This window comes from Argopecten irradians, chromosome 16, assembly GCF_041381155.1.
Source record: "Argopecten irradians isolate NY chromosome 16, Ai_NY, whole genome shotgun sequence".
Taxonomy (NCBI): Eukaryota; Metazoa; Mollusca; class Bivalvia; order Pectinida; family Pectinidae; genus Argopecten; species Argopecten irradians.
Window position 1 is genome coordinate 3,334,760 of NC_091149.1, and position 12,497 is coordinate 3,347,256.

General features: G+C 35.2%; 1 protein-coding gene across 1 annotated transcript; it reads left to right on the forward strand.

The window, feature by feature from the left end:
• The first annotated feature begins 5,985 nt into the window (after positions 1 to 5,985).
• LOC138310519 (uncharacterized) lies at positions 5,986 to 12,214 on the forward strand. The gene has a single exon (XM_069251773.1). It carries the CDS (start codon positions 6,077 to 6,079, stop codon positions 7,766 to 7,768), a length of 1,692 nt encoding a protein of 563 aa, XP_069107874.1. The 5' UTR covers positions 5,986 to 6,076; the 3' UTR covers positions 7,769 to 12,214.
• Positions 12,215 to 12,497: the final 283 nt, after the last annotated feature.

Genomic DNA, 12,497 nt, shown 5'->3' on the forward strand with positions numbered 1-12,497 from the left:
CATTTTAATGGTACTAGCATCATCCAGAATTCACCAGTTTATATCCCTTCAAACTGATGCCTGCACTGAAGGAGGTGGAGGCTATTTCCTGGGAGACTATTTTCATGTCAACTGGTCTCTCGACCTACTAATGTACTATATGGAACATATTAAAGTTAAGGAATTTCTTAGAATGCTGTTGGTAGTGTATCGATGGGATTCCTTATTAAAAACCAAACGTGTGATTATATATAGTGATAACAAGAGTGCTATAGTAAGGTTAAATAAGGGTTCCTCTCGCAACCCGGTTGCTATGACTGTTTGTCGACAGATGTTCTGGATTACCGCGTCTCTCAATTGTCATTTAACTGCAAAATATTTGCCTGGCAGGAATAATGTGATTGCGGATGCTGCCTCGCGTTTACATGAGCCAGAAAAATTAAGTGAATTATATAATGTGGCCCCATCCCTCCAATGTGAGACATTCAATATTGTGAATCTACTAAGACATATGTCACCTCTCTTCATGTGTTACAGATTTGGTGGATTTCTTAGAAGGAGAGACAAGGACATTAATAGAGAAGGCGTGGGCAAGCAGTACTTTGTCCACATACAAGGCACAACTAAACTGCCATACAAACTTTTGTGCCAAAGTCAATAAGGAGTCTGTCCTTGTAGATGCTGAGACTGTACAAATGTACGTTACATACTTGGTGCGTGTAAGACAGTTTACGTATGCCTCGGTTCGTCAGTATCTGAATATATTGACTCAACTACATTGTGCATCGAGGGACTTTTGAGGGTCTGCCAGACCCAATACCAAACAATATTCAATTACAGCATTTGCTTCGCGGTGTAAAACGTGATTTAGGTGTTAAACAGACCCCAGTAGATGCTATATCTCCCTCAGTTCTCCTAAGCATAAGGGCTACCCTTAATTTATCTGTGACTGATGGCTTGTGTTTTTGGTGTGCATGTCTAGTAGCATTCTATGGCCTATTACGGCCCAATAATATAACCTGCACATCCCATGATAGAACAAAGGATTTGTGTCGGTCAGATGTTATTCCTTGTTCATGGGGTTATTTGTTAGCCCTGCGTCGCACAAAAACAGTTCAATTTCGTGAATATACTGTCACAGTTTGCTTACCTCAGGTTAATCATGAATTGTGTCCTGTAACAGCTTAACATGCTTTATTAGTAGCTACCAATCATGCTGACCCTCTCGGCCTCCTTTTATCAAATGTTATCAAATGGTCATTGCCTTTCTTATTCAGTTTTTCGACAAAGATTTCAGCTGCACTTTCTAATGCGGGCATGCAGAATCACTGCATTAAAGGCCATTCTTTCAGAAGAGGAGGTGCTCTGCTAAACATTTAGTAAGTAAGAATTTAGTCAAGCGATTACATGTATATAGAGAGCTTAAGAGTTAAGTAGCTCCATGTCACCTCCGTACAATACCATATTATATAAAATATCATTTGATTTTATTTTCCTCCGGGCTGGAGATTATTTTGTGTACTATTATTTTCTATAAACTCTAGTCATTTTATGTCATGTTTTTTGGTATACTTGTTGGGCCCTTGCTGGACCAATAAAATTTGCCAATGTTCCATATTGGGTTTTGCTTAATACACTTTTTAATACACACTATTTTGTCAATACTATCAGATTTCATAGACCGCACAAAACAACTTTAAAACAACTTGACAAGATTGGAGTTCATAGCACCTCAATCTATTATTGTATATTCATATTTTCATAACCATAATTTGTATTATCATTTCGTGCCCCGGAGAATGTCGGGAAATAAATGTGCATTATATTGTTGGTGACGTAACGTTTACCGTTACGTCATATACAGTAACGCAGAGATTAAACGATGTAGTTGAGCAAAGCAGACGTACTTTTGTCGTCAATACATTACGCTACCTTTGGACCACGGTATACGCAACATTTGGTTTAACATAGATCAAACTGGAAAGTGAAAGTAGAACGGAAATATATGTTTGTTAGAGTGGTTGAAATAAAAAAAAAAATATGCAACCAGATCGCATGTACATGACACTCCGATCTGAGAAAACGTTCTGAAATACTTCGTATTTAAATGACAGACCATTTTGATTCGGTGTATTATCAAAACTACAAACTTTACGTTAGTTTCAGGAGCGTGGCAACGCATGACTGCCATTCCGTGCGGGACGTGGACGAAGCATAGTATTTCAACGTTATCTTGACTACATTTGTTTACACACACATGTTACCTTTTTGCGCTTTTAATAAGAGCGCGTTGAAAATCGAAGCTCTGTTCCGGTAACATGTACGTGAGCAAAAGTACATACTGAGATCAATGACCTACATGCATGGATTGCTAAAAAATTTCGTACTTCCGGTTTAACCTGCTCCGGTTGTGCGTTGCTCCGGTACTGCTCTCCCTAGTAAAAATATTTAACTAATGCAAATGCATTACAAGAGTAATTAAACATTTTTTTAAATTTTTTAAAGATATTAATAACAACACTTTTGAAAATTAAAAATATGGAATACAGTCAAAATATCCATCAAGCGAAAGATGAGCACAAGGAATCATGACGTCACATCACGTCAACAAATGGCGCGAAATCATAGGAATAAGCATCAATTCTAAATATTTTAGAACTCTGTAGTTGTCCGATTCTAAATGAATGATAGCATTGTCTTATCTCCTTAAACCTTACCACATTATCAGGGACATTGAGTTTTAAGTATGAAATATCATCGTCAAAACGGCTAATGTTTTCTAACGTCAGCTGTTGTGAAGTAAGAATGTCATTGTAGGACAGTGAAAGAATTTTATGATAATGATTCTTACGTATAAAATTGATGTCATTGTGAATGACATCAAAATGTTTTGTTTCCTTTTATAAACGACCACAGTACTTTGCGATGAAAATAGTCTGCCATAGTTTCTCTACTCCCCGCCAGGTTTCGCTACAAAAAAGTTATTGCTGATCGCAGTCTAGCGGAGAAAATTGTACTAAGGCAGGTAATCTAGCATACAAATGTATCTACATATATTTCCTTTGTCTGGTTAGCTCATCTTGTCCAAAGGGCTGGTGAGCTTATATCATGGCGCGGCTCCGTCTTCCGTCCGTTGTCCGTCGTCCGTCAATGCAACTTATCCCAAAAAGCCCAACTAGTCATGACTGGCTTAATGGTTTTTGGAAAAAAAATTGGTGTGAAGTTTCCTTGGTTGAAAGAGAACGTTGGCCTGGGCCCCAAGGGACTGAGAGGAGGGGCACAGTAGTAGAAATATGGCAAATTATTTAAAAACCATTTTTCTTCTGTAGGAATTAAGGAATTTTGTTCTAATTTGGTTTGAAACTTCCTCGGATAAATGGGAACAAATTTGTTATAAACAGTGAGTCAGGTCACCCTGGAGCCTGAGGGGCGGGGCCAACTATGTGAAATATAGCAAATTCTGTAAACGCCTTCTGAAGAAAAATAGACAAAGTTCAAATCTAAAACCTTCATGTTAATAGCTTATGCCCCTGGCCTGTAACAGGTGAGCGATAAGGCCCAATGGGCCTCTTGTTTTTCAGTCTCGTAGATATCGGTTCATACTACATGTAACATATAAGATGACCAATTGACATGCAATGTTATTTACATAATTCATGCAAGCATGAGTGTTTTAATTGTCACCATTATGTTAACAGTATCATCATCACTTGGTTGATTTAAAAGTACTGTAAAGGACTATGTATGGTTTTGGTCCTTTTTGCCCCCCATGTCCGTCCAATTTCCAAACCCTGGTGATTACATTGTAATTTAAATATCAACACAATTGGTATGTTAGTTGTGTAACATTGCAGATGTAGTTGCCATGGTTACCATCCAATATATGCATAATTTAAGCCATTTGAAACTGTCATCATTTTTATATATTTTCTAGTTCTCTATCTAGACATCATATGATCGTAAGTGTCTACATATTCTTAGTAAAGGTTGTGCTCTGATAATATATTGTTTCGGAATGAAGTAAAAACTCACTTAATACGCCAAAAGTAACCAGTTCATGCATACTTTGGATGTTTATTTAAAATACAACAGCTTACTTTCCTAGTATTTAGTTATTTTAATAGTTCACAGGAGTAGAATGAAGTTGAACCTCAAGTTCTACGTATCACGATGTACATGTTTATAAAAATTATTTTGCTAGTAAAAGTTTTAGAAGGATAAAGAATAGCATACATTTGGTGTTCTAGCTTATCCATTGTTCCGCGTTGTTATACATTGGTTTTAGTATCAACATACATGTATATAGGTACAGTGCAGAGGCAATGTAAATTATATGGTATATATTATAAGTACAGTAAATGTAAATATTTGTTTATTTAAATGTATGACAATAAAGTGTAAATGTATAACATCTAATTCGTTGTTTTCTTAATCTACATACAATGATAAAATACATGGCGCGAATCGGTCGCTTAATTGTCTTCAGACAAATATGTTCAAGATTTGATTTTTTCATTGAATTTCATTTGACAAAATTAAGAGGTCGTCAAATATCAGATATCCAACGACCAGTTTGGGGTTAGTTCGACACAACTTTCCTTATCTTTGACCACGTTAAAGGGAATCCGACTAAGTGGTCAAGAAACTGGCCAATGTAAATGCGATAGACATATTATCTTTTGAAGTGATCAACTTGGGCTACGTGGACATGGGAACTGAAGTTTTATTTTGGATATCCAAATTGTGGACGGGACGACATCCGACACGAATTACCGTATGTTTAACATACATGTAGATAGAAAGTGAATCTTGGTTCTATGATGGAATTCCCCGCCACAAACTCGAGTGATTTAAATTCGACATGCGCTATAATATTGGAAGAAAGAACATTTCATGAACGCTAACTCCGATTTAATTCGTACTTTGTCAGGGGTATTTGGTGTCTTTTACAACCGCTAATAATTAATTTTCTCTTTGTTTCTTGCTTTCTGATTGGCCTATTAAGGTTTTTTTCATTCCACGATGAAAAAAAAATTCCGAGAATGGCGCCGAAACACGACGTTATCGTGACGTCACAATAGAAACATTGACGTTGCGTATTGATTTGGAAAAAATGATCTCTTGTCAAAAATCAATGGAATCGTACGTGTAAACGTATTTCATTCTATAAAGTAGCGTGGAAAATTAATTATAAGCATTGAAGTCACTATTTTTTAATTTCATCGGGTTATGAAATAAATTTTGTTTGCAGACTTTTGTGAGAATTCGCTTCGCGGATTCACACAGTTTGCAAACAAAATTTCTTTAGTTCATTATTTTTAGTTCATTTAGTTTATTTCATTAGTGAATAATATTGTATAATAAGTTATTTTGTGGTGTCAGAAAACAAAATTTTATCGGTTTCAAATGTTCGTGTTCTTGCTATCTGGATATATATGATTCAACAATTTCTCAATATTTCGCGAGTCAAATTTAATTTTAGCGATTGTATAGTAATGCCCCGTGACATCGCGAAGATATCACCCTGTGATAATAGCTGGTATATCATGATATTTTTATGAACGACGCTAAACATTGGCAGCGTTCCAGAGCTAGTAAGTATTGTCTGGTTATGTAAAATCTCAGATCAATTCCATTACACAATATATAATATACCTGTATACGTATGTCTGTGAGCAATTTTATGACTGTGTACATAGGTACTTCAAATACAAGCCAGCTTTAATTAAATGTTTTGGTTAACAGAACCTGGGAAAAAATAAAGATTAAGAAAAACATTTTTTTTATAACAGCATTACAGCATACTTAAATTTGTTTCTAAAATAATAATATTAATATCTATTGTCCAAATAAGGTTATCAGTGCATAACTCACAGAAAAAACACCGATATAAATTATATTTCAGAAGGTTGACAAGTCAAGGTTTCGTTTTGAGTTGGGTATTCCGTGTACAGAGACAAACGCTATTTATAAAACCCTTGTAACCACATTCTTTACTCAAAATGGCGGACACGTAACAGTAGAGTATAAACCTGTGCTTAGGTTTCTAGCTGGTTGACAAAGTATTTCTACATCGTTATTTAGGACAAAGGACAAAATGGCCTGTCGGGATCACAACAAACAGCTGATAATGGCGTGCGGACAGTGTAAAACTGCGGTGTGTGACGAGTGTATAGAACTCCATCATAACGGACACCAGCCATTTCTAACACTGAAATCGGCGGCTAAAACTGTTATTGAGAATCTACAGAAAGCCACCGATAATCCGGATTATACCAAAATAGAAAAGGATTTTGAGGAATTTTCAAAAAAATGTCAAGGAGAAAAAATGCACGCGGACAGAACAAAGCAGGAACTTCTCAACAGACGAGACAATCTCAAAGCAGTACTCGATCAGGTGACGGAGGCGGCTGTCAACAAACTGGAACGTCACAAGGAAAGTGTCTTGGAGGAATTAGACAGGGTGAAAACCGATAAAGAACAAAAATGTAAGACAATCGATGATTTTAAAGGTACTGTCCAAAGGCTAAGTACATCTCAAGATTACCTTGAGGTTGTCGTGCAGGGATGGAATTTGAAGCCTCCAGAAACCTCTACAGTGGATTTTCCAAATATTTCCGAACTTAAATTTAGTGCAGGTACGCGAAGAGATGAAACTAACCGCGTCGAGATGTTGTTTGGAGAGTTGAAACTTCAGGATACCACGTCCCACCATGATGGAACAATTTCCTCAGATTTAGGACATTCTAAAATTGATATGTTTTCCACCCTCAGTATCTGCTCAGATGAATTGTTTGGAGATGGCCCTGGCGAAAATCCCATATCTGCACAATCCGACGATTCAACCAAGATCAAATTATCACACAGTTGTGAAAGCCTGAGATGTGATGTGAAGCTAATCTATCAGCGTTCTTTAAAACTTGGTTCTTCACCACAAACGATGGTACCAACTACAGAAGGGAAATGCTGGATCTTGGCTTCTCCTTGGCAAACTCTTCACCTTGTAGATACAAAAGGTGAAGTAATAAATATTTTGCAAGCTGAGATTGCGTTTCCGGATGATGTTTCTTCTGCCTCTCAAGATAATTCAACATTTTTAGCGTATTTTACAAAGAAATGTGTTAAACGTGGTACGTTAATGATAAACAAAAACGAAGGCAAACATAGTTTTGAAATGTCGACATTTATTCGTACAGATCCCATGTTTCTCCGTTGTGTGTGTCTCATACCAAACGGTGACATCTTTGTAGGACTCACCAACAAACCTCACCTGCCTTCAGGACCCGATCATACCTCAGTACTAGTCCGGTACAATCAAAAAGGGAAGGAGATAAGACGAGTTCAAAAGGATGGACATGGTCAGGATATGTTTTATATTCCTGTAAGGATAAAGAAAAGTAACACAGGTTCAGTGGCTGTTGTAAATTTTACTGAATCGGGAACTGCTCACTTGGTGTTGTTGGATAACGATCTCAACCTGACACACCGATACATTGATCACGGAGTTGCTCTTCATGCTGATGAACCGCTACCGGGACCAGCTCAAAAGTTCATGATAACTGACGCGCTGTTCAATCACCAGGATCTCCTACTCATCAGTGAGTATTACTCAAGAACAGTACAGCTGTTAGATCCCAGTTGTAATCTACTGAAGGTCTTGGTTACCGACCTCCAGAACCCTGTATGGTCTCTGGCTCAACATGCTGGTGGAGATCTTTGGGTCGGGGTAGAGGGAGGAGAAATTAAAGTGTACACACACACTATTGATTACTCTTTAGAGACACTGTAACATTTCATACATTTCTCCACTGAAGCTAGAAGAATATATGTAACCGGGTTATTACCTATTATACCTTTAAAGCACCTTTCACCTGTCGAAAAGTTTTTTTGAGCTACTATATTGCACATAAACTGAAGCAAGTGTTGAGAGAAACATCCTCGTTTCATGTTCGGAAAGCGCCTTTTCAGAACAATATATATAGACTGTTCTTCGAAAAATCTAAATCGTTGAAACAAGTGAATTAAAACCAGATCAAAGATAAAGTCACCATCATGCATTTTTCAAGGTTTGTACTACACCAATGTTTGATCAACAAAATTGGAGACCGATCACCTTACTAAATATAGACTATAAAATTGTAGCATTTGTATTAGCTCAAAGATTGAAAGAAATAATGCCTAAAGTTATACATACAGATCAAAATGGTTACATCAAAAATAGGTTTATTGGGTTTAAATACGACAAATACAAGATGTGATAGACTATGCTGAAAAATTTGGAACAGATAGCGCAATTTTATTTTTAGATTTTAAAAAGGCCTTTGATACTATTGAATGGGTATTCATGCTAGAAGCTTTAGACAAATTTGGTTTTGGAAAATCTTTTATCTCTTGGGTACAGACACTGTACTATGATATATACGGGTGTATTTCCAACAATAATTATGTATCTGATACATATAAAATCTCACGCGGAATAAGACAAGGTTGTCCATTAAGCTGTTTGATCTTTGTGATTGCAGTTGAAATTATGGCAATAAATATAAGAGAAAACCAAAACATCAAAGGGGTTAAAATTAAAAGAAAAATAATAAAAATTTCCCAGTTAGCAGATGAAACAAGATTATTTGTAAAATCAAGTGATATAAAAGAAGCAATAAAAGAAATTGAGAACTTTGGTATACATTCTGGGCTTGAGCTTAATAAAGAAAAATCACAAGGTCTTTGGCTAGGTAAAAACAAGAACAAAAAAGAGGTTTATGGTATAAAGATGACAAGAGAAAACATCAAGTCTCTAGGTGTGATTTTTGGTGTTAAAAATAAAGAAGTAGAGCAAATGAACTGGGAAAAAAATATAAATGCTATCAATTATCTCATAAAAAACTGGAAAAAAAAAGAAAACTGACACTAATTGGAAAAGCTACTATAATAAATGCATTAATTATACCTAAAATAACTTTCCTGGCAACAGTTCAACATATAAATAGTGATCAAATAAAGACACTGGAAAAAATAATATTTGGATATTTATGGGATCATAAACCAGACAAAATTAAGCGAAATGTACTGATAAATGAAATAGATAATGGGGGTTTGAACATAAGAGATATTGAAACGCATATAGAAATGCTTAGGATTACATGGGTGAAAAGACTATTTGACACAAAAAATACTTTTTCGAACTAGACAATAATACCTAAACTCTATTATGATAAATTTGGTAACAATTCACTAATATTCAGAATGAATATCAAACCACTTAAAAAGATACATAATATTGAAGAGATCCCAGCTTTTTATAAAAAAATACTACAGTCTTGGATTAAATTTAGATCACAAGAGCGAAATGCTTTACCAACATACGTGCATAATGAGATAATATGGGGTAACTCCAGCATTACTTACGAGGGTAAATCTATTATTTTTAAAAATTGGATCAACAGTAATATAATACAAATAAAAGATTTATTTGATGAAACTGGAAAAATTAATGACGCTAGCATCTATGAAAAACTACTTTGTAAAGCAAACTGGATTGCAGAACTTATCAAATTAAAAAAATCAATACCGAAAACATGGATAGAAAAAATGAAAACACAAGTAAGAACAGAGCCAAGTAAAAATAAAGATGAAATTCAAGTATTGAATGGACATACAAACAAATTCTTATATAAAACCTTACTTAATCATAAAATAGAAAAACCAAACCTATTAAAAAATGGAGATATCATTTTCGATGTGATATCAATGAGTTCTGTGAAATTTTGAAATTTAATTTAAAAAATTTACATGACAATTCATTAAAAATTTTCAAATGGAAATTGATTCATAATATAATTCCAACTAGAAAAAATCTGAAAAGGACGACAACACACATTTTTTCATAGAATGCACACATGTGGAAATGTTTTGGAATAAACTGACAATGAATCTTTATAAAATAGGAATATTTATAAATGTACGCTCTCTGAAATATATAGTTTTGGGTTATTATCCGGAAAATAAGATGTGTAAACAATTTAATTTTTTGCTTGCACTTGCAGGATACACAATATATAAATCTTACTATGTCAGTGACAAAAGGCAAAAAAGTCTTGACATATATAGTATGTTTATAGCAGACTTGACATTTTATTCTAAGAATTTCAGTCAACTTGGTCTATTATAGTTAGCATACATTGTGATACAAAGTAATAATTTAATTGTTCAGCTGCAATTTTGAATATCCACTTGATATACACCGATCTTCGTCTGTAGTATCAACAACACTAACTTCTTTAGAAAATAAATCCCAATGGCAATGGATCACTTGAAATAACACAAACAGCATCTGCATAGCTTCAACAGGCACTTTTTAGAATAAATCCAACTGATGCTGAAAAGAAATAATAGCAAATCAAAATAATTATAGTGTCAATTACATTTAATTTTAAACTGAATATAATTTTGTATTATTTCATATGAACTACATTTAGTTGCATGTATGACAATGTGTAAAAATCACTGTGAAGTACTTTTGTTTACATTAATTGGTATAAACTGTACAGGAACTTTGGATATTGACCTAGAAATTATTTCAATAACAATTTACCGGTAGTTTGTAACTTTGTATCTTAGACTGCTGGAGTATGAAAGATTTATTTACATGTATAGAGCAGCCAGGGCTAGAGTGTAAGCTTACTAGACTCCCAGGACCCTGTGCTAGAAATGGTAATAACAATACAAAAATATATTTGGAAAAAAAAAAAATGTTTGATCAACAATCTGAACAATGCACCTTACCACAGGGAACGAACGGAATAAATATCAATTATAAGTATTCTAGAACTCTGTAACTGTTCGATACTAAATGAATGATGAACTTATCTTATCTACTTAAACCTCATTATATCATCAATGACATTGAATTTCGAGTATGGAATATCATCGTTAAAACGGATAGTCTTTTCTATCGTCAGCTGCTGTGCCACTTGAAGTAAGAATGTCATTGTAAGTGTTGTGATAATAGTATTGTGAGGACAGTGTAAGAATATCATCGTAAGTGTTGTGATAATAGTATTGTGAGGACAGTGGAAGAATTTGATGGTAAAGTTTCTTACGTGTTAGAATTGTGATATTGTGAATGACATCACAAATGTTTTGTTTCCTTTTAAAAATGGCCATACTATTTTGCGTTGATTAGCCTGCCTAAGTTTTTCTACTTTCCGCTAGGCTTCACTCCGAAAATAATATTGATGAGCGCAGCCTAGCGGAGAGAATAAGTACTAGGGGAGATAATCTAGTACATCTACAAATGCTTCCTTTGTCTGGTTAGCCCAGCTGCTTATGTCATGTCGCGGCGTCCGTCGTCCGTCTGTCGTCCATCAACGTTTCACAAAAAAGCCCTACAAGTCATGAATGGCTCGTTGGAATTTGACCAAATTTGGTCTGAAGCTTCCTGGGTGAAAGGGAACCAATCTTGTATAAATAGTTAGCCTCGCCCCCAACAGACTAGAGGGGGGAAGGGCTCAGTAGGAGAAATATTGCAAATGTTTTAAAAACCCTTCTTCTATAGGAATTGAGGAATTTGGTTTTAATTTGGTCTGAAACTTCCTTGGATGAAGGGGAACCATTTTTTATAAACAGTGGGTCTGGTCCCCCAGGAGTCTTAGGGGCGGGGACAACTATGGGAAATGTAGCAACTTCTTTAAAATCCTTCTGTAGAAATGCATAGATTAAGTTCAAATCTAAAGCCTTCATGCTGATAGCTTGTGTTCTTGACCTTAAACAGGTGAGCGATACAGGTCCACTGGGCCTTTTGTTTTTCAATCTTGTATACCGGTTTTAACTAACACATGTTTCGACCAATTATTGACATACAATGTTGATTAAATAATTCATGCATACAATTAACATGTTTGATAAGAATGAGTGTTTTAATTGTCATCATTATGTTAAAAGTATTATCATCACTTTGTTGATTTAAAAGTACTGTAAATGACTATGTATGGTTTGAAGACATATAAACAAATTAATCTTTTAAGAAGCGTATTTTGAAATAGTATAATCCCTTGATGGATATTTTTAGTCTAGTTCGCGTGTATTAAGTTTTCATTACATTACGTGCTTGAACGTTTTAGGAAACATGCCGCGCCGCGGAAAATTTTCTAAAATGAAGTAGAAAAATGTGCAGGAGGACCCTTTTTTCTATCAAATGTACATTTTTAGAACATTTGACTTGGCGAAAATGGGGGGAGGGGGGATGGGGGGGGGGGGGGGGCAAAAAGGACACGTTTGCCCCCCCCCCCGCTTCCTCCGCACCTGTAAAGGTTGCGCTTTATTGTTTCGCAGAGGAAAAACACTATCACAAAAATAGGCCAAAAATTACTTATTATGCATACTTTGGAAGGTTATTTGAAACATAAAAGTTTAATTTCCTAGAAAAAAATAACATAAACAAAAAAAGAGAAAAAAACAGTTATCAAACCTCTCTCTCCTTACTTCACGTATAAAGCCTCGGAAGTCTGCTTGAAAAAAGG